This window comes from Melospiza georgiana, chromosome 2 (assembly GCF_028018845.1).
Source record: "Melospiza georgiana isolate bMelGeo1 chromosome 2, bMelGeo1.pri, whole genome shotgun sequence".
Lineage (NCBI taxonomy): Eukaryota > Metazoa > Chordata > Aves > Passeriformes > Passerellidae > Melospiza > Melospiza georgiana.
In genome coordinates, this window is record NC_080431.1 from 81,367,573 (window position 1) to 81,390,881 (window position 23,309).

General features: G+C 42.6%; 1 protein-coding gene across 1 annotated transcript in view; it reads left to right on the top strand.

Moving 5' to 3' along the window:
- Window positions 1–446: 446 nt before the first annotated feature.
- TBX15 (T-box transcription factor 15) overlaps window positions 447–23,309 on the top strand; it is an 88,358-nt gene continuing 65,495 nt past the window's right edge. Inside the window, exon 1 of the mRNA XM_058018433.1 lies at window positions 447–648. Coding sequence (XP_057874416.1) covers window positions 447–648 — 202 coding nt within the window. The remainder of the gene's footprint in view (window positions 649–23,309) is intronic.

Sequence of the window (23,309 nt, forward strand, 5' to 3'; positions counted from 1 at the left end):
TATTGGCCGGGGACATTTTTTTTCCCTTTTTTTTTTTTTTTTTTTTTTTTTTTTTTTTTTTTTTTTTTTTTCCTGACAGGCGCACGCAGCCTGCCTAACTGTTGGAGAAAAAAAAAAAAAATCCCAGAAGTTTGGATCAATCAGAGAGAGACAGAAGGAAAGGGGAGAAGAAAAAAAAAAAAAAAAAAAAGAAATCCAGCCTGCTGCAGCCCCTCTGAGCAAGTGCTGGGACCTGGGCTGAGCACACCCTCCTGGCTCTGCCTGCGGAGTATCTGCAGCCTCATGTAGTGCCTCAGTCAGGAGACTGAGGGCTGGTTCTTCTGGGGGTGCAGCTGGGGAGGGGTGGGGGGGGAGACAGAGGCGAGAGGCTCTGCCTCTGGTCCCCGAGCTGTGCGCTCCCAGCCGCTGGTCGCTCCTGTGCCCACGGGTCTGGGCTGGGGGATAAGATGAGTGAGAGGCGAAGATCGGCGGTGGCCCTCAGCTCCCGAGCTCACGCTTTCTCGGTAGAAGCCTTGATCGGGACAAATAAAAAGAGGAAACTGCGAGACTGGGAGGACAAGGGGCTGGATTTGTCCATGGAAAGCCTCAGCCCCAATGGCCAGCTGGGGGACAATGAAGACCCGACTCAGTGCCTGGACCTCAACCCTGGTTAGTGCGACTCCTTTCTCTTCGGGACCCCCCCCTCCTGCCCCGCTCCCTCCCAGCTTCTCGCCCTGAGTCCTGTCGGGAGCTGCCCGCCGGGCAGCGCGTCCCGGAAAACATCCGAGGTTGGGAGTGCAGGAAAAAAGAAGCGGGAATTTTGCGGAGATTTTTTTTTTTTTTCCCCCGTGTTGTTGTTTTTGTGGGGTTTTTTGTTGTTTGTTTGGTTGGTTTTTTCCTTTCAGTTTACGGGAACTTTCTCTTACTCGCTGTGTCTCTTTCCCCCCCACATAGCTCCGTGATCTCCCGCGAGGGACGGCGCGTCCCCTCTGCTTCCTTTTTAACCCTCTCTCCTTCCACTCCCTCCGTGCCTGCCGATCGCGATAGTCCTTCCCGGGTGTCTCGGGACACGCGTTTCGTTTTGCCCCAGTTTCCCGAGCCCCAAGCTGGAGTTGCCGGGTGGGCCGGGGGCAAAGGAGCGGGGTGCGAGTTGCACCCCTCTCCTCTTTTCCGAGTCACCGCCGCGTACTCCCCGCGGAAACAGTGACTCCCTAAGCCGAGGTTTCGGTGTGGGAGGAGGATGTGGGCATCCGGGATCAGCGCTGCTCCGAGGCGAGGGTCGCCGGCTCTTCGGAGCGACGGAGACCCGCTGTGTGTCCCGCAGCTCAGGGATCCTTCTCCTGGGACAGGACCCGCTGTGTGCTCCCGCAGCCCGGGATCCTTCTCCGGGACCGGACCCGCTGTGTGCTGCCGCAGCTCGGGATCCTTCTCCGGGACCGGACCCGCTGTGTGCTCCCGCAGCCCGGGATCCTTCTCCGGGACCGGACCCGCTGTGTGCTGCCGCAGCTCGGGATCCTTCTCCTGGGACAGGACCCGCTGTGTGCTCCCGCAGCTCGGGATCCTTCTCCTGGGACAGGACCCGCTGTGTGCTCCCGCAGCCCGGGGTCCTTCTCCGGGACCGGACCCGCTGCGTGCTCCCGCAGCCCGGGGTCCTTCTCCGGGACAGGACCCGCTGGGTTCCGGCCGGCGCGGCCTCGCTCCGCTCCCGGCACGGAGCGCACAAGCCGCGGCGGAAGCGCGGGGGACACGGTGGGGTCCCTTCCCTCTCCGGAGGGAAACGCTCCCGGCAGGGAAAAGGAGCTCGGCGGGAAAGGGGCACTGAGAGCAGTCCAGCCCCGCTCCCGAGCCTGGCTCCTCCCGGGAGCCGCGCCGGGCCCGCGGCCCCAGGGCCGGCGGGACGGGGTTAGGGGACAGCGAGCACAACACTTCCCTCCCGGTGTCCTGGTGTACTTTGAACTTTAAACTCTCGTTTGCTTGTTTTTATTTAAAAGGAATCCAGTAGCTCGCAGCTCTCGTTTGGCTCAAGCCAAACCATCGGTCTCCTCCTGTCCCCCCGGCCGCTCCTCTCCGGCCTAAAGCGAGGGCTCCGCAAACGCAGCCGCGGATCCGCGGCGATCCCGAGGGTGAAAATCGCGCCGGGCCTCGCTCCCCGAGCTGTCCCCGCGTCCTTCTCGCCGTCCCCAGTCCCCGTTCCCCAGGGCCTTAACAAGGGACGGAGGGAGCGGCCCCGCTCTCACAGCTGCAGTGTGGGGAGAAAAAGAATTTTAGGTGATTTCTCTTTGCTTTTAGTTCTCAGATGGGACAAAAAGGTCAAACGGTTTCTTTGCGCAGCCCTAAGAAAAAGGGCAGAAATATCCTCCAGTCCTGCCAAGTCCATTCCGCTGCATTTGGAGCACCTTTTAAATTTCGTTTTTATTTATTTCGCGTGACATTCCCTGAGCTATCAATTAGCATAAGCTGCCCAAAACTAAGAGTAAAAAAACCCTAAACCAATAAAACAAAAACAAAAGGAGGAGAAAAAAAGAGAAAGAATTTTAGATCGAGGTACCAAAAATATTTGCTGTAAAAAATAATATTTAAAGTGTTTTTGAAGGGAGCTAAAGACCATGAAGACCTCTCCCCTCTACGCCGTCAAGGAACCGCATTTCAATTTGCTTTTAACAGCAGCAGCCTTTCTCGGTGCGGGTCCTAAGGAGAAGTAGGCAATATTTGCTGCCAGGGTCGTCTCTCTCAGCGGAGGGACGGGCATAAAGGAGAGGGGACAGCAGCGATCAACCAGTCAAAAAAAAGGCTACGGCTTCAGAGGCTTCCCCGTTCAAAGGAATAATTACGTGGTCGTAGACAAAAACCCGCTTTCTAATAACAGAGAGTATCTGTGCATCAGTCTTATTTTTTTCTTTTTGTCCCCCCTTTTTAAACAGTTTTTCTTTTTTTTTTTTTTTTTTTAGAACAGTTTTTCATAATATTTTAGCCTCAATGGGTTATGTTTTAATACAGTCTCAAAGTTTAATTTGCAGTGAATTCGAATTGGAAAATTGGAAAACTCTCCATGCACCAGATTGGAGAGCGGGAGAGAATGGCTGCTAGTGCCTGAAACCTCAGAAAGTAAACGTGATGTTTTTCATAAAGCAAAGGAAATCAAGAACAGTTTGAGAAATCATTTTTAGGAGGTTGATAGACTTTAAATAAAGTCCGCGACTGTAATTTGCACAGTCACTTCATTAAACCTAATTCCTCCGCGGTGTACTTTTGCTGCTGGGTGAAAATTGATTAGCGGCTCTATAATGACCACCAAATTCCATCTTTACAAGACCTAATTAAGAACAAACTTTACACCTAACGTATTTTAAACTTGCCAAATCTCCAGCGATATAGAAAAAAGAAATTAGAAAAGGGAATTTTTATAGCCTCCCAAAGGTTCAGCGCTCAAAGCCGCTGCCCCCGAGCAGGGACGGGCCGTTCCCTACGCTGCGCTGCTGCTGGGACGGGGGTGCTTGCGGGGAGGCCGCAAGTCGTACAGGGGAGCTGGGAAATTATGTCCTGATTTTCGTGGGATCACCTAAATCGGTCTAACCCCATTTATCGATCTTTTCGCCTGAATTGCCTCTATTTCAGCGCGGCAGGGTCTGAAAACTATTTCGTGTGGGGAGCTAAACGCGGCCACAAGTAGAGTAAGGCTTTGCTCTCCTTTTCCCAGATATTTTGCGTGCTAAGGGCGCGTATGAGGATTTCTCTCCCAGGCGCGGGACGCGTCTCCTGGCAGGGGTGAGGGGGAGGCGGCGGAGCGGCCCCGCTCCAGCCCCCGAGTGGGTGCGGGTCTGCGCTGGATGTGCGCAGACCGCAGTGCCTGGCAGGCAGCGCTGCTCGTTTCCCCGTGTTGGCGGAATCCCTGACCCCTGACGGACCATCTTACAGCCGCGCCCAAACCCTTCGGCGACGATATTGGCGAGATCGAGTCTCCCGAGAGTCCTGCCCTCCCTCCGAGGCCGCATCCTCCCGGGAGAAGCGAGGTGGCAGCCTGGGAGGTGCCGGGTCGGGCTGTGGCGTGGGCAGAGGTGAGGAAAGCAAGCCAAAAAATCCCCCAGGTTTGTAAGGAACATCACCCGAGCATCCGAGTTATTTATTTATGTCTCAGCCACGAATTTTGTCGCCAGAGTTAATGTGCTTTTTTTACGAGACTCATTTAAAAGGGGGATAAACCTGGATTTTAATCACGTGCGGGTTCAACCACGAAGTTGTGAAAAGGAATTCGGGATTACAGCGGCTCTCACCTTCTCTTTCCCATCCCATGCCCTCGGGAGCTCGCCGGGGGCTCCGGGAAGCCTCTCCCGCTGCTCCGCCGCCCACGGCCGCGCTCCCGCATCCTCCCCCGGCACTCGGCTCCGGCCGCCGACAGGCCGAAGGAGGAGGAGGAGGAGGAGGAGGAGGAGGGTGGCGGGGCGCCCCTCCGTCCCCTTGGCAGGTTCGGTTTCAGAGGGCAGCAAAACAATGGGCTCGGATGTCTTGTGGGTATTTATAGATTTAACCTGAGCAGCGGAAAGGTCACGGGGGCCCCAGGCGTTGCCTCCCTTGATGAATATATTGTTTACCGTCCTTTAGGGCCGTGGCATTCGTCCGCCCGTCTCTTCGCCACCCCAAGGGCGCAGGGAGAGACCGAGGCAGAGCCGAGCGCGCTCCTTTCCTTTTCGAAAGTTTAAGACTTTTAAAAAATTTTTTTTTTTGGAGAGCGTGGGTGGGAACATGTTTCCGTGGACGTGTTTGCCTTCACAAGAATACGGCTGCTCCTTCGGGCGGTCAGGGTCTCTTCACGGCGAGACGAAGACAGGCGCTTCAGAGGCAGAACAAAACGGTGCGGCAGCTAAACAGATAGACTTTTTCGGCTTTGGGACCGTCCTTTTCCTCGCGAAGAAACACACAAGCCATTTTGTAAACGAATTTTTTCTGCCTGTGAAGTCTTTGTAGCACACGTCCATCCCACCGGTATTTTTGGTTGCATATATTAAAAGTGCACCTACCGGTTAAAAAACTTCAAAATCACCCGAAAACAAATAAACAACCCCAAACAACAAATTAAACAAAGGAAAGCAAGACATTTTAGAGAGTTTAGTTATTCGTTCCTTGTGTTAATCTGAGTCTACACTGGCGAACTACTGCGAGCCTCTGCAAAGACAGAAAAAACACGGAGCACATTTTAAGACCCACAATGTCTTTATTACATGTGCTTATCCGTAAGATTAAGATGCGGGAGTTTGACAAAGCCTTCAGTGGCTGGCAAGAGTAAAACCTTCAGCTCTTTTAGCGCGGCATGTTGCTCTCCTGCGTCTCCCGGGAGGTTGCATCCATGTCCATCCCAATCCCGCTCCGCTGCGGGGCTCCTGCTCCTCCTTGCCCGCGGGCAAACTCTCTCCGACGGCGGGAGTGCAGGAGCCACACAGCCCGCCCACCCTCCGGAGAGGTAAAGAGATTTTAAGAGCAGGAGAAAATGCCATTGACCCTTCTACTTCCTTTTTAAATTTTTTTAAAAATTTTTTAAATACCCTTGCTTCTGAATGCTTATATTGATGAAGTGCGTTCCTCGAGCAGTGGCTGTTAAACCCGTGAAGAGGGAGTGCCTTAGTTCGGTTTCTCACTTCAGCTTTTGTTTGAGTGCTCGGTGGATGGGGCTAGGATTTCAAGAGCTGGCAGAGCAATTTTTCTCGTTTCTTTCCCTAGGTAGAGCCCATTGGCATACATCGTCCTTTGCATGTTCCTTGAGGCTCGTAGACGAGCAATGCTCTGTGGCAACGAGTTGTAAGACAAGAGAGTGTCAGCTTTGTCTTGCCTTGGGACTGGGCGTTATTGATGAGAAGTCTTTCTAACGAATTGGTGTGTGACTGGGATTGTATGAATCCATTCCACCTGTTGGATTATCAGTTTGCCTCTTTAAGACGGATACGGAGCTCAGTTCCGTTGCTCCCTTGTGTACACGATGGAAGGAAATGCAAAAATCTGCCCCTCCTAATACCTCTGTTCCCCCGTACCCCAGCAGCAGAGTTAATACTCTCATCTTCCCCCAAGGAGACAGTTGCAGGAGGCAGATGGAGTTGTCCAGATGAGAGCCAGGGGAGCCGAGCCCCTGTGGGGGCTCGGGAAAGGGCTGTCCCAGTCAAGTTCATACACCTCTGACCTCGGAGCCTGAGGAGACAGAGAGTGAGAAGGATTTGTTCCTGTGGTAATATGTGCCTTACTGAACCGGGGAGCTCCTGCTGCTGGGTCTGTGAAACTCCTCCTGCAGAGAGGCGAATTACTCACACTGTACTAAGAGGGCAGGTAATAGAATAATAGAGGCAAACCTTAAAGAGCAGCAGAGCGCTGGGAAAAGGGCGGTGTGTCCAGCAATTTCTTTCTTTCTTTTATATGTATTTTAAAGCTGCAGCATTTTTTACGCAGGTTTATCCCATCTGCTGGTAAGGGGAAAGTTGCTGTTTCAAAAGATGTTTCTTGTCTTCGACAAGAACTTTGGGAAAATCCAAAAAGCGTCTGTTACAAACAAAAGTCAAGTAATTCCTTACGAACCATCAATCACTTCTCCCTCCTCCCATTTGGGACCAAGCACTTATATCAAATATCAGCCCAGCTAGCCTCTCCTCAGGCAGAAGTGTCCTGCTTTATCCGTATCTGTCTTTAAGGAAAACTGATGCTTTTCTCAGATGGAAAAGGTGAAAGATGCCTTCCAAGAGCACTGCATTCAGGAAAGAGCATTTCCATTGTTTTACAGCACAGTCGGTGCCATTTGAGTCACTTCTATTCACGCAGATAGCTGTTCCTTTTGTAATCCGTTGGATTCCTGAATCAATCTTTGCTTGAAGTCTTAGGTCTTCAAAGATCAACATTTCTTTTTTTTCAGAGTTTCTTTTTTCTGCCTTCTGATCTAGATTAATAAGGTTAAAATAGTTTAAATAATGCACTAAAACCAGTCTGAGAATACTGAAAAAAATCCCTGAATATATTGAGACACGATCAAATGGCATTTACATTGTCCTTTTTTGTAAAATAAGTAAAATCCATTCAGGTGTGATTTAAATCACCCCAAGTGTCCATATTGAGATCTATAGTTTACCCTGGTGATGCAAAATCAAATTCAGTGAAAGAAGCTTTAATTTTCTAAACTTGACAATGTTCCAGAGATCAAAAGAGTTTCCCAGAGAGGCTGAACATGCTAATGCCCATTGATGGAGTTTCGGGATTTTGTGCTAATTCTTAGCTCTCTGATATCATCTTAAACAGTGCAATTAGTTGGCAGCAATGGGATGGGACCTTCTGTTAAAATCCTGGCAGAAAAGGCATCGTGGGTATACAGATATGTGGGCAGTGTTTGTCAGCCCGGGAGCTGTGTGGCTCCTTTGGGAAGAGCAGCCATGGGCACCTGGGTGCAGGAAAAATGCAGGCAGGTGGGATCTTCCCAGTTCTCCAGTTCCTGATCCTCTCCAGAGCAGCTCTGCATAGCAGGACGTTGAAAGATTTTGCTTCCATAGCCTTTTACTCGAACTACAGTTTCCTCAGACAGAGGGTACTGTGCAGCAATGCTGACCCTTTTTTTCCAGAGGGAAAAAACCCCAAAGGTGCACCTTTCTGCTGCCTATTTCCAGTATTGTTGAAAATAGGACATGACTGCAACTTTTACACCTGTGAAACGTCTGCTGTCTCAAAATACAACCCCCTTGCATTTCCTGTGTTAAAAGCTGTAGTGTGCTCTGGTGAGAAGTGCTAGGGAGAGATAACATTGTGCTATGGCAAAATTAAATTGAAATATCTTTGCAAGCACATTGAGAATTTTTGAAACCGAGAAGAAATGTGTGCCAATTGAAATTCTAGTAGCAATTTGCATCCTGGGGGCATCTTTTAATTGCATATTCTTCAAGGTCAGAAGACAATGAATCAGTAAATCAATCCCACAAGTGATAAAAGCACTTGTTACAGTAATATTTGCAATAATATTTCCATATGCCCTTTGCCTAATTGAGCTATTGATCTGAGAGTGTTGTGAAGATGGTGAGAGGATGGTCTGAGTCAGGCCCCTGTGGCTCTCCACTGTTTGCTGAGTGTGTGCAAGTGCAGCTGTCAGAGGGGAGGGATCACCTCACGAGTGGCTTGGGGCAGCACACGCTCATTCACAGCAACAGAGGCAGTCTGAGGAGGATTTTCATTTTGGAGGAAAAAAAAAAAAGTGAAGATGGTGAGGATTCACTTAGATTTAGTTTAGTAACATCTTTTAAAAATTTTGTTTTATGGAGAATCAGGAAAACTTTGGGTTTGGCCTGTCTTTAAGTATTTATTTTTGTATCATCAAACTACCTAATGATTTTAAGTTGTGCAACCATTTTAGAAATAGATCCCAAGCCTCCTTGTTTTGATTAATTAAAAAGTAGTTTTAAAATAGGTCACAGAATGAATTAACAAATAAAGAATAAGGCATTTTTATTGATATAATACTCAAACCAAGCATTTGGACACTCAAAACTGCTTCCCATTTTTTTCTTTTTCTAGAAGCCAAAGGTCTTTGGCAAATTCTGCAGGATTTAATGAAATTTTAATTTCTTCTAAGCTCGATTTTCTTGGTTGATTATATATATAAAATTAAAAAAGGAGTTCAGTTGCATGATAGAACTCAGTGCCTGTCATAGTGGATGGCTTAACTTCACTGCCACTGCACCTGTTCATTCTTCTCAAAGCTTTTGCTTTTTGGGAAAGAAATCTTCCAGTATTGTTAAATGGACATTTCCAACTATGTCCACATGTGTAGCTCTTGGAAAGGAGCTTGGGAAGAAATTATTGCAAACCACCTTTGAAAGAATCAATTTAGAGTTTCTAAAGAGTACTTAACCAACTGGTTAAAAGCTGACACAAATCATATTAATAATCAGCACATTTATATGAATGCAGCCACAGCAAAAATTGTTTTAAAATCAGTGGGCCAGGGCACACAGAATAGTTATGAATGACTTACAGTTCTTTGAATTCACTCAGGGGCTGGATGCACTCTTGGCTAACACTGACTTTTTTCCATGACCAATGAATTAACAAACCTGAGCTTCAGCTTTTAGGAGCTTCAGGAAATAGAGAACTCCCTGATCAGAAATCTCCCCCAAAACCAAGGAGAAAATTTAAGACGTTGAAGTGTCTTTGCTTTTAATAAGAGTGAAGAACTGTGCATCATAGACTTCTTAAGAAGCTGCTCTAGTAATAGCAATATCCCTAAGTAAGATATCAGAAGTGCTGCTTTCTTATGATGCCAGCATCAGTGTGGATGCCTATGCAGAGAAAATACGAGAGCGTGTTGTAACATTTAGAAATGTTGGTTGCATATGATGTGTAGGGAGGCTTTAAAAATAGGTTCTTCTTGGTTTACCCCTGAAATGCCTGTAGATCAGTTCTGTAAGGCTGAGTTTAGCGAGGAAGAAGGAAGCTTGGGACTAGATGGAGATTCACAGATAGATTTTTTGTTTTTCACCTAATCGCCACACTGGATTTTCCTCAATCCTGCTCTAAGGATCCTATTGAAAGGTCAATTATTAAATGGTCATAGGTTCTATTGCAAACACATTTAATGACTTTTACAAGAATTACTTTCTTTGTTGAAGAAATTATCCTGATTCTGCCCTGCCAGCACCCTCTTTCAGCTTTGCACTTTGCGCAGAAAAAATGGAAATGAATTTTAATTGTGCTTTAGGCAGCCTGTCTCACCAGGGTGAAAAAACAGTGGAAGCAGACCTTATACCCTCTCAGACTTAATGGAAACATTCCCACTGGCTTTCTTAAAAGCAAACTTCAACCTTCAGGTTGTGCTGGAGTCTGCTGCTGCTTTAATTTGTAATTAAATGCCACGCAGGAATTGGGACTGGCAATACTAAATCTTTAGTTGATGCATCCTAGCGTGAGGGCTGTGTGGAAGCAGTGCTAAAGGAGGGCCTGATTCTTTGACATGCCAAGTATCTGCACTTCAAAGGATTATATGGTGCTGATTTTCAAGGGTGCAACTTCTGTGACCTTATTTTCAGTGGTGTTAAGAATGTGTAATTGCCATGGAGATCTTAACCTCTCCCTTGATTTCTGCTCTGAGACACCCTAAACAGGCTGTGATAGCAGAAAGTAGGCTACTCCTCAGTGCAGCAGCTGGGATTGAAATAATTTGGGGGGGATTCCTTTTTCTTCTTCTTCAATACCATGTAGGAGTTTAATAGTCATGAGTGAGGTTAATACCTTGGTGACCATTTTATGCTATAGCTGGATCATGTTTGCTCTTCAGATTCAGTGCAAATGCTTGATAGCATGAAAACAATCAGGTTGGATCTTCTGCAGGTTCCTGGATTGTGACTGTCTTTGCAATTTCTAAGTACTCCTGCCATTGAGTTGTGTAATACAAGAATACAGTGCTCCACACAAGGCAACAGGGCTGTTATTTTTTTGCTTCATAAAGCTTAATCTTTTTATGTCAGAAGATTGCAGCAAGCTATGAAAATACAGAATTCAGTCCATGGCTGTGGGTGCTTAATGGTTTTTATTTTGCTCTGGAATTTAAAAGATAAATAGAAGATTTATTATCGTAGGATTTAGGGGTTTCCTGTGCCAAGGTCTTTGGAGCAAATAAAAAAAAAAAGTTTTCATTTACCATCAAACAAGCCTAGCAAAGTCTCTATGTGCCTAGTGGCAAGGCAGTCACATTATTCACTCCAGGGCTTGGAGTGTTACCACATAAACTGCAACATCACAGTGCTGCTACGCAGGTCCTGCAAACGCTGCCTCATTAGAGACTCCCTGGATTATTCTGTACAGTGCAATTCTGTGTGCTCCATCACTCAGGAAATTGTGCCTGAGCTGGGGAAAGGGAGGGCAGCTGTGGAAGTGCCTAGCAGTGTGCTATTACAGAAATGGACAATAATTAATAGCTTTTGTGAAAATATAGCCATAAAATGCAACTTCAAGACAAAAATTAAAAAAAAAAAAACACGTCAGTCTGCTTCTTAGAATGAAAGATTCAATAGTGAATTGGCTGGTTATTAAGAGCATTTGCTCAAGTTGCTCAAGTTACATTAAGGTGCTGAGCATCATTCATCCAGGGTAATGCTGGAATAATTGATGTAGAAGAAAATAAAAAGTGGTTGGATTGAGTACATACAGGGCACATAAGAAAGTAATCCAGTGTGGTCACAGACTGCCATAGAAAAGCAGTTCAGCCCCAAAGGGGGATTGAAAATGTCTGGGGCATTTTTTGTCTCTATTCTGTTGCAGTGCCAGATGCCCTGCTCCTGGTTGTGCTCTCAGACACCTGGAGCTGTGGAATGTCCACGGGCTTCTGTAGGTGCTGGCTTGTCCTTGGGCTGAGAAACGACAGAAAAACAGCAAATCAAGAATAATAGTGCTGGAGCTTGTCTGGATGAGGGCTGGGTGTCCTGAATCCTTCTGAGGGGCTCACTTGGCTGGAACAAGGGATGCAATGCACCAGGGGATGAAGAGAGTCTCCGTTGTGTTCATGTTGAGTCATGGGTGTACATTATCCTCCTGGGAATGAAATGATGCTGAAATCAGGAAGAGATGAGTTAACAGTGGCAAAGGAGTAGAAAACCAGGAAACTGATAGAAAACAGAGAGGGATCACTGTTGGGAAGGAAGAGGAGCATGAGGTGGGAAAGGGAGAGGTTCAGGGCTTCATTTCCTACTCACCAGCTGCTCTCAGCATGAGGAGAAATTAGAAACTATTTTCAGGCTTTCTGCCTGCATCTGGGTACCTTCCTGTGTTGTTTTTATTTTTATTTCCCCAGAATAATGAATAGCATGGTTCCTATAGATGAAATATACTATTCATAATGGTTTCTGAAGACAACTTAGGACATTATATGAGTAAATGTAATAATTTGCTGTACTTCAGATATGTAAGAGAGGGGAAATGGAAGACCTCTCAGTTAAGTAGAAGCTGTCATGAAAAAGAGCAGGATTTCTTCCCATGATCTTTGTTCCTCCATGGTTTAATGCAAAACATTAGGAATTTCAGGAAAAATTAAAAAGACTCTCCTAGAGGAAATAATTTGTCTTATAGGCAGCTCCACAGGAGTTTTTAGAATAATATTTAAAATCCTGTTTGCAACTTTTGCTACTTTATTGAGGTCTTTGTCCTTTTTATAATCAGCAGACATTATACATGGGGTTCAGTCTATTTTATTGTGCAGTTGCATTGGCTGAATATTATGGATTTCCATTGAATAGAAACATAATATATTTCAGTGCTTCATAGTATTAATATTTAAATTATCAACATACAGAAGTTTTTTATGTGCCAGAGAGAGTATGTTAAACATTATCGCAGTGAGTGTAGTTATTTATTCCGTAGGTATACCTAGAGGCAATTTCTAATTGCCAATTAAATTACACATAGCACATTTATGATTGTTAAGGTCATAATTAAACTAAATTTATAATAATCAAGTACTTCAGATAATTTAGTCTTCCCCCTCTATGCCAAATTTGTACTTGTTATATTGTTTATTTGTGTGTTTTTCCTGGGGGCATGGCTGGAAGGAGGAGGGACCAGCTTTTCTGCACAGCAACAGAAGTTTTTTGAAATGCCATTCTGGCTAGGACCCCTGAACTTAAATGAATAATTATGTACAGCAGAAAAGGTTTCTTGTTGCAATTATTTGCAGTTGAATGAGAATATATGTTTGTGAACTGACCTTCAGTCATTTTATTTGTGAATATTCAAAGAATTACTGAGCATTCATGAGGACGCTTGACAGTCATGAATTAAAATATAAATAATTGTGTCTCAGACAGTGGCTATTTGCTGTACCATTTACAATTATGTTTGCTGTGCAGACAAACGGGAAGAAAAAACTTATTATTATGGTCATCTAATGAAGTGTATAATATTTGTTCTGCATTTTTTCCCTGAAAAATAAGCATTTATTTTTCAGTCTTTTCCCCACCCATTTCTACTTCCGTTTTTTCTTTATTCCACGTTCACAGTTGTATTATTTTTGACCTGCCTGAGTCGTGACTTCCCTCCCGTGAGTCAAGGTGTGTGCCCAGCTGTGTCCCCAAAGCAGGAGGACATTCATGGGTGGCACTTGGCTCTCTGCACGTACCTGGGCTGGCGGCTCCTGGGGACAGCCCAGGGCTGCCCTCTGCTCACATTTCACAGCACAGCACCAGGTCCCATCCAGGGCCTCAGGACGCTGCAGTGTACAAAGAGCAATATTCTGAAGGTGTTGCTGGTCAGTCACCCCCCTTTCATGAGACAACATTCACACCAGCTCTTCACACTGTGGTTGGCTGAGTTTTTTTCCTGTGTACACACTAAATGTGATCTTCACTGCATGTGCCAGAATTGCCCCTTTAGCACAGCAGGCCAAACGCTCCTAACCCTTCCCTGATATCTCTGTCATAAGGGGACTTCAACCAGGATTTGTCATTATTTTACTTGTGGTCTGAGTTTGATATAATTTAATAATAAATTCCAAAGAATGGTCAATGATATTTGAGAAGGAAATCAGATCTCAGTACAGGCAAAATCCTAAATGAAGAATGAAGAAATAATAAAAATAGAGTTTTGTGAAATAGAACAGAGGTTGTGAAGTTTTTTGGTTTATTTTTTCAGTACACAATGAATTTCAGTCGAGATATCCATTTATGAAGAGACATTTTGTGAGAAAAAACCCCAGAAATTCCTGAACTAGGTTTCTCCTTTGTCTAAGATAGTGTGGAAAAGCCCCTTTACTCTTATATATCTTAACAACAAACAGGGGAATAGAAGCAATAATTTCTCCTTTGTGAGGGCAGAGGAATCTGAAGCTTGAGGCTTAGTTTGCAGAGTTTGTAGAGCAATTAAACATATCAGGATTCCCAGTTTAAATTGTTGGCTCAAAATGCATCCTGATTTAATAGGGAAAGAACAGGAATAAGTCAGTGATTGAATTCCTTGAAAAAGGGATTTGCCAAATAACGTTTTCCTTTTCTTCAATTATATTTTGACTACCCTGAGACAGATAAAAAAGGTTGGTTTTTTATGAGGACATGACTTTCAAAAGTTATTATAAAATGTTTGTATGTTTTTCTTTAGAAGAATCTTTAGATGCTTATTTGGGGCCAAATTCAGCAAGCGACTGAGAACTCTAGCCCATCCATTTTCTGCATTTAAACAAAAGCATAACAGTGACAATGACTTTAATATTCCCCATTTTTGGTGAATGTAGTTCTCCCTCTCATTTTTTGCTTTTGTTCTCAGATTTTTATTAAGAACTGAGGATTTATTTTTTCAGTGAAGACATTCCTACTACTCTTACCAACACAGAAAAAGTGATTGTTTAATACTGGAGAGAGTTTGAATCTCATTTTACTTGCTATATACTTTGTCTACATCATGTGCATGTACAAGTCTCTCCCTCTCTAGATAGATCTATAATATGTACACCTATATATTATATATAAATAAAAGTATTGTTTTATATATATAATATATATTTCATATAATATTAGTATTTTTGATATGGTTTTTGTATAAGAATGTAGTATAATCTTTTTTTCTAGAGGCATTAAAACACTCTATTTAAACATTTAATATATCTTAGGTATTTTAGAAATACCATTTTTCTCCATTCCCATTTTGGACTTAATTTTTTTTTATGGCAACTAGTGCTAGATTCTAGTTTTACATTTGATGGCTAAAAAGAAGAGAATTTGCAAGAGAGGTTTAATGTATTATGTAGTGAAAACTACTTTCATTTTACAATGGAATTTTCAAACATGTTTTTGTACAGAGCAGGCAGCAAAAAAAGGCCTTGCTTTTTAATGGGAGAAGGATTGTTTTGTGCATAGATTTGTCCAATTAAATCTGCAGCAAGTAGGTGATGTTCGGGACTTGAAGGTAGAACTGCCTGCTGTCTTGGGTGAGAATCACTCAAGAAGAGCATTCCCCCTTTTCCAGCAGATATATTTGTGGCAGCACTGGTTTCCCTCCAGGCAAAAGTGGATGTGAAATCTTCTTTTAAGGGGCAATTCAAAAAATTCGCAGTGTTAAACAGAAGTGCAAAAAACTCTCTTAATGAAAGACAGATTGCAAGCGTTTGCCTAAGATTATCACTCTGCTAAACTGAAGCAGAGCAGCCGAAATTCCTGCACCATTTACATCCCATGAGCAAGGCAAGAGCAAAAGCTGGAGGAAAATATTTGATAATGTGCGAGCAAACAGCTGTGAGGAAAAAAAAGTTGCGCTTTCAGTCACTGAATCTCTTGGCAAATGAAAACATTAGCTCAGTCAATGCCAAACGAAGCAAGCCCTGGGCCGTGCCAGGCCATAAGTCCTTAAAGGGACACTCTCTCCTTGGATTTAAACAACAAGAGATCAGTTCTGATGCCTTCCAGTTTCTCCTCCTTTTAAATACTCTGTCTATGCACTTACAAGTGTATGAGAGTTTAATTTCTGTCCATGGGATCATTCCCTTTCTTGTGTTTGCAAAGGTGGTTTCTGTTAGCCTGTTTCCTCCTTGCTATCTGAGGCCCTGATCCTGCCAAAATGTATTCATGTCCCTCATTGCAGTGGGTCTCCCATCCAAATCCCTCCCATCAGGAAAGGTGAGCTCACACTTATGTGTTTGTAGGAGCAGTGCCTAATTGTAGGGGAAATGGAAACTGCACTGAGTTTTGTCTGTGGCACAAAATAAGCAATAGACACTATGGAGTGAAGTATATTTCTTTAATACTTCAATTATAGATGTGCTAGATGTGATGTGTAACTTTAGTAAGGGACAGTCCCTTCGGAGAAGAATGCAATATTTCACCTTATAACTACATAGTTTTAAGCAGAAATATATATATTAAAATAGTATATATTGAAATTATTTCAGTTGTGAGGTGAGGAATCAGGTTCTTGATTTTCATCCTATATTTTCATTTCAATGTGAAACTGTCAAGTCCTTTTGTTGCTTGCCATGGAACTCCAGCGGGACTTTGATTTTATTTCCCTCATGCATGATCTTGTTTTGCACATTTAGCAGTTCTGATGCTGGAATTTTAGGTAAGTCCATTCAGAAATTGCAGCATTTATTAAACCACCTTGTATGGTGTCAACAGAAGACAGAATGTTGAACAAAATTAAATTGTGACCCCTTATATGGTCTTATTCAGAAAAATAGTCTCACTGAAGTCCCTGGGAGCTGCAAAATGCATCAGATGCAATTCAGGCATTTACTTGAACTTAAGAGCCTAAACTGCATTTGAAAATGCATGGGAGGGGAGGGAAAGTGTGCTTAAATTATTTACATGTCTTCAGAAGTATATCAAGTTTTAAACTATAGTAATGACATGCATGAGCATAATTGAAAAATGTAGCCTAGCCATAACAGGCTACTTCACCTTGTGCTAGAGGTGGCTGAGATGGACTGCAAAGCTGCTGTCATCTTACAGAGCTTGGTAAAAAATCACTGCACAAACAGCTGTTAGACTCAACATGGGGAGTCGGAATGATAGAACACTGAGCTGTTAGGTGAGAAATTATCTTTCTTTCTTTTTTTTCTGGCTAACAACCAGTGGTAAAATTTGGGCAAAGGTGTTTTGCTGTTACTCAGTTTTTGGACTTCAGTTGCAGGCAAGTTATGTAGAAGAGAGGTGATTTTTATTTCTTGTTCTGACCTCTTGCATACTGGTGCAGCTATTTTACTGCAGAAAGCTGTTTGCAGAACACAGGCAAGATGGCATTATTTAGATTTTGTAAAATGAAATGTGAACAAGCACATATCAGCACTTCAGGAAGATTTCATAAGCATTTTCCACCCCAAACCCCTGGTTTTGCTCTTCCCCTGGGCCCTGAACTCTTGAAGACTTCTAAAGGGGGTTTCTGTGAAAGAAACAAGCCTCTTGCTTGTTTCAAGCAAAAAAGCAGCTGGACAAATGATTTGCATCATATTCTGATGCCACCAGAAATGTTAGTTCTTCCTGCCCCTTCCTCAATGACTCTATCTGTTGTTCACCAACATTTTCAGCTCCTATACATTTCCCTGAACATCTCACAGCATCCCAGGTGCAGGTGAATGTTTTCTCCATCTGGATCCTGTCTGAGGATGTTCTCCTGGGCTCAGCGCATAGAGCAAGTAGTCAAGAGAGCCTCTTCAGTGAAGGTGCTAATTTGTTTTTGATTTTCACAAAATGTGTAGTATTGTAATTAATTTCACACTGCTATACTTCTGTCAAAGCTGTTAGAACCTGACCAGTGAATCAGTTTGGACCAGTGGGTGAGAACGTTAAGGAGAAAAGGAAAATTTACCAACTGATGGCCTTCTGTGGGCTAAATTCCTAAGAAATAGAGCTAAAATATTTGCTATGTAGACAGGCAATCTGTCCTCTTATTTTACAACCCAATGTTCAAAAGAGCTGCTTTAGGCTAGAGTTATTTTATGTGCTTATGAATAGATGATGAAAAAATAATTTTCCACAATTTCACACATTTTTTGTCATTTGTATAGCTTCATTCTTCAACTTTCAGATCTGAGTGCCACTTCAGGAAACAAACCCAACTGCACAGAGTTTATGCACATGCTGTAAAGAGGTGCTGATTCTCTGTGTCCCTTTGCTCCCAATAAAAGTTTTTTAAACAACATTTCCTCTCCTTTCCCAAAATACATATAAGGAGGTAGCTAACAAATTTCAGTATATCACCATTAGATACAAATTACTGCCTGAAGGTGTAAATAGAACATCAAACCTCAAAACTGCTGGTTTAGAGACTGCAGATTCACACAATCCATAGGGTGGCTTGTAGTGTTTGGCACCTTGGTTTAAAGGAAGCTGCACTTCATTTTTCCTGAAGGAGATTTGAGTTGCTGCACATTCAACTCATGTACTGAAACATTACTTTAATTTTGACTATGGAAAATTATCCAGAAGCATTTCATTGCTGTGCCTCAGCTACTGCCCCTTTTCTTGGGCTCTTTTAGAAGCCCTGACAACTCAGAATGAAATGTTACCCCTTATTTGGTAAATAGTAACATTTTAAAATGATAGTTAATACACAATTAACCTTTCATATTTTTTTCAGTGGTTTGACATAAATAGTTACACTCTCTGAGTAAAGATTTGCCTGTTAGGGAACCCAGATTAAGAGCCCATTTACCACATAAGAATAATTAAAACCCCATATTCAGAGTTCAGTGTAGTTGGTTGGCTCTTGTGTGGAACACTGGATATGAATTTCATCAGAATATTTATAGATACAGCATTCCTCCTTTGTATCGCCATCTGCTCACCACCTCTGACTCTCTAGCTGAGCTTCAGGGTCTGTACCAATGTCAGCGGAAGCTTTAAAATCTGCCATTAAAATAGAAACAACAGCAGAGATCTGCTATTAAAATAATAGCAACAACATCCCTCTGTGGGATGCTGGGGAACACACAACTATGGACAGGCCTGATCCTGCATTCCTTTTCTGCCCTGGGAGCTCTTTTGGGGGGTAAAAATAAGAAAAGAAAGAATGCACAGGCTGAGCCCGTTTGTGTGCAGATAGATGGAAATGTGGAACTACTTTCTCCCATTGTCCTTCGAGCTGAACACTGGGGAGAGATTGGAACAATGCATGGAAATGCCATGGAGGGAATGTAAAGAGATGCTCAGCAGATGAATTCAATATAAACAGAGCTAAAACCACTGATAAAGTTAATTTATACTTTTTCCAAATGACTCTCCATGTAATTGTGACTTGGCCAGCTTCTATCCATATTACAGCTAATGGCAGCAGGGTTACAATTAATAGGAGCAGTGCTTATACTGGGTTGTAATGGAACCAAACTTAGGGGTCATGTATGAAACACTCTGAAAACACACACAAGTAGAGCTGCGAGCAGGAAAATGATATGTGAAAATGAAAGTAGTGAATAAATGTTAGCTTTGCAGTCTGGCAAATTTTTAGTTGATTGTAAGGGAAGACCACTGAGCAGTGTCATATGGTTTGGTCCATTAGTTGTTCTTTTATTTCAAAGAGCCTAAGTGGCCATGGTATGGTTGAGACATATGCCTGGAGACATATTCCTTCTAATGAATTCACATCATGTTCATCAGCCCAGCTTCTCGGCACACCTTCATGTGCTATACTAGCAGAACTTCAGACACAAGAAAATATCATGTGGTGGCTAGAATGAAAGAAAAAGGTGATCACAGTGAGCAGTAGTATTTCTTGAGAGGCTTTACTTTTCATGTTTTGATGGAGCTTTAATGAAAAAAGTAGTCCGAGATGCAACAAAATGAGCTTTTTCTAAGAGAGAGAAATGAAGGGCTTTAAAAATTACCTTTCTCAACAGAAGAATAATTTAGGACTAATGAAGTGCCTTTGGATGATATTTTATCCAGAAAAAAGTATGTGAGTACCCTTTGCAATGGATGTTAACAGTGTAAAATCACTGTTAACAGTGGGGTGTTTTAGGTGCTTGGGGTGGGATAGGACAAAGTGCATTTCTGGTGCAACAAAACCTGTGAAGTCTCATTCTTCACTAAACAAAATTACTGTAGTTAGTTTAAATATAGAAAGAGGTTTGCTGATTTTGATGCAATAATCTGCTGAAGAGCTAGGCAGAAAAAATAATTCTGTGTTTTGAGGTGCAATCACAGGGAAGTGTATTGCTTACTGGAGGAAGCATGAGGAACACAGTCTGGAGGACTGAGACTGTTATTAAGGGTCAGCAGCATGTAATGAAGAGACTGAGCTGAATATATTAGTGAAAATAGATAACTCATCAGCCACGTTGCTAAAAGTAAAGCGTTCAATCTCTAAAATACTCAAGGTCCTGGTCAGCTATTGCAAGGCACACAATAGACTTGTGGTTTCATAGTGCAGGAAAAATACACACAGAATCAATTAACAAAGACTAACGCAAAATGGCAGCACAATAAACAATCAATTAATGTTTCAACAATGCTGAAGTATAGCGGGAATACAATCTTTGTACACAAGTTGATTTCCTCTTATACTGTGTAGGATTTTTTGTCTTGCTTCCCTTGTGCATTCAGATTTGGTTAAGTGGAACATCATCAGATGAAGGTGTGAACTGCCTGTGTCTGCTGTCAGGGGGAAATGCTGCCGCATTTTGTTTTAATCTAAACTGTGTGAGTCTGCCAGCAAGACTGTGTGGAAATGAACAGGAGACCAAAACAAGAGGGCAAAATAAGAGATCTCTATGAGATAAGGGAACCCAATTTATTATTTTTAATGACAGGCATATGGAAGAGACGAGTATACCACAGTAGTAACAAGAAACAGCCTACCATTTAATAAAGGGAGAAGATAGCATTTATTTTTATGGCAGGTCAAGAGCCCAATCCACAAAACAGATGAAGTTTTGCTTTCATGAGCTCAGCAGGCCAAACCCATTCCATGCAAGCCATGACTGCAGTTGGACTGGCCTTTGAAGTTAGTTGTATCTGCCTTTGCAGTTTCAGGCACATGAAGCCCTGGAATGTTACAGGAAAAAACCTTTAAAAATTACTGTAAAAGGGAAGTAGCATAAAGGGGGAAAAATGTCAAAATCCACATTCTTGTGAGTATAAATCAGTTCCAGTGGCCTGAGTGAATTTTCCGTTTTTGATACTATGTGAGGCTGACCCAGCAAGACAGAAGTATGAGTACAGTAGCCAATTGGTCAGAACTCCAGTGAGATAAGCAATATCTGTGTAATCTGAGATAAATCCCTTTTACTTTTTTCAATAAAGGTAAGAACTGCACAGTGCAAACCACAGAGAGGTCAGGCTGGTCTGCACCTTTGCTGTGTGTCAGTGACTGCCTGTCGATAATCTACAAGCGCTTGAGGCACGGGCTCAGGGCTTGAATTTGGTCTCACACATCTATAGTCTTTTACTTCCTTGGTCTGTTAAGACACTGAAGGATTTCTCCTGGTCACTCTGGACTTTGCAGAGAAGCAAACTGGGATGAAAAGCATAGAGAAAAGTCTGCGTCTAGAGATACCTTTTCTGTCAGGGATGTATCTGCCTGAGCAGGAAGAAATAACAGTTTATTTGGGTACATCAACCCTGCTCCTTCTTGCTTATTTCTGGCTGCTTTCAGCTACTTTCTGTTCAGTTGATTTTTCACTATCTCTTCTCCAAGTATCCAGCTTCTCCCTTTTGTTTCAGAATGTTGTTTCTTTGCTTTTCTCTAGAAAACGCACCATGCTCATTCTCTTAGACTATCTTGTCTACAGGAACATTACTCTGATAATTCTCCCCAGATGTTGTTTGGCACATGATTGTGAGGCCAGGCCCTTGCTAAGCTATTTACCTTCCATTAAATAAATAAAAAAACCCAAACCAAAATGAAAAATGATTTTCTGTTTAGACAACTAAAAAGCCCCAGTCCAAACAAAGCTGGAACACACAGAAAGTACAAAACAAGATATTCAAGATTCATAAGAGCATTAACATGATACATTTCACTCAATGGAAGTATTCTAGTGAGTAACAAATTTAAAGAAAAGTAGTATGTGAATAGTGTATGTGCAATATGTAAAGAACCAATATTACTGATAAAAAATATCATGAATAGGAATTTGGGCTTGGTCCCTGCTGAATTCTCTCTCTTGTTCCCTATGCTGAGGTATCTATTTCTCTTTAAAATTACATGTGTTTTAGAAACTATTCCATTTTTCCTTGAGTTCATCCACATCACTTGCTCCAAAGTACAAAAAGGTGAGATGAGAGCTTGTATATGATTACTGCTGATTGCTATTGCTGATAGAAAAGAGGACTTCTTGATTTGTTAGTAAAAATTTTTAACGTTTGATATCCACCTACAAAAGGTTAATCTAAATGGATGACAGCTGTCATAATGCAAGGAGAAATATTAATTGGATTGAGTGAAGAATTCTTTATTTTTAACCCAAATGGTAAAGAGAGAAAGATGAAGGGAAAACAGTATTTTCCTACATACTCAGGGAAGGGCAAGTAAAGAAGTGGCTTTAATTTTAATTTTTTTCCCTTTCTTAATCCCTTTCTTATGCAGTACTCATCTCAGAAATTTTCTCCCACCATTCTAATTCTGTATTAGTCTACAAATATGGCTTTGTCCTCAAGTATAAAGCATCCTTCAGCTGAGTTTCTTATTTCAGCTGAGCTCTGTAACAATGTGCTACCCTTTCAGCCCTGTAAGATTTCCCATTGTGGGAGGCCTTAATAGTATGGAACTGTTTGTTTTTGGCTCTGTCTATTGCCAGATGAAATTAATGACAACAGCTTTTCAAGTCTTTAAAGTGCTGTCTGGTGCACACACAAGTATGTGGTGAAATGGGAAAAGAATGTGAGAGAGTATGTTCTTTTTCACAATTTCTTTTTAGCCCATCTGAGAAATCTCTGTTCTTACTTAATTTCTTAAAGTTGCTGAGGACTTGAGATATGCAGGTATTTAATTGAATCTTTAATCCGCTGTAGTTTCTGGGCTTTTATTAAAAATTTGAAAACACAGAAATCAAACACCTTCCTTTTCTCTTGTCTAACAATTTTCAGTGTGGAAGCTGAGCAGTATGAGGCATCCCATGCTCAGTGCTTCCCAGAGAGTTATTGCATGTCCTGCCTCTGATCTGCCCCTCACTTGCTCAATTTTGAGCATTCTCCCTAATTTCTCATGGCCAAAATGAACAGCTGTCAGCTGTCAGCAGGGCCTCATCAACTGTCTTCCCCTTGAAGACATTCAATCCAGCAATCCACAAACAGATGAGCTGTAGGACCTTTACAGGGCATAAATGCCAGTCCTTGACATTTCTTCAAAATCATATTGTTTCTGCCATGACTATAAAGTTCTGTTGCTTAGTTATCTCTGCATCCAGAGATAAGAAGTCCAACCCACACAATTTTCAAGCTTTGAAATTTCCTGGGTTTTAATATTTTACTTATTTTATCTCTCAAAGAGAAAATACTGTTTTATTGAGCATGATCTTGATAAATAAGTCTAAAGACACTGTATTTGGTCATAAACCCATCTGTTCCTGCTGCCTTATTTACATTCAGACTTTCTATGATAGTACTCACTTCCTCCTTTGAAGTGTGTTATCCAAGAATTCTCAGTGCATACATAAATATGTATATGTTCATGTATTTATTTTTATTTTTATTTTGTGGTTCTGTGGGAAAGAAGCCCCTAAAGGAGTTTAAAAGTTGTTGGCTTTTGGAGAGTCAAGCAATATATAAAACCTTTTGGTCTCAAATCACCCAACATCTCTTCTCAGCATGTTACCATATGTCCTTTGCTGTCTCTTTTGAAGAAACTGCCATATTATCTGCTTTCAAAAGCCTGCCCACCATCTTTCCCTTACATAATACTTTGGTTTTTGC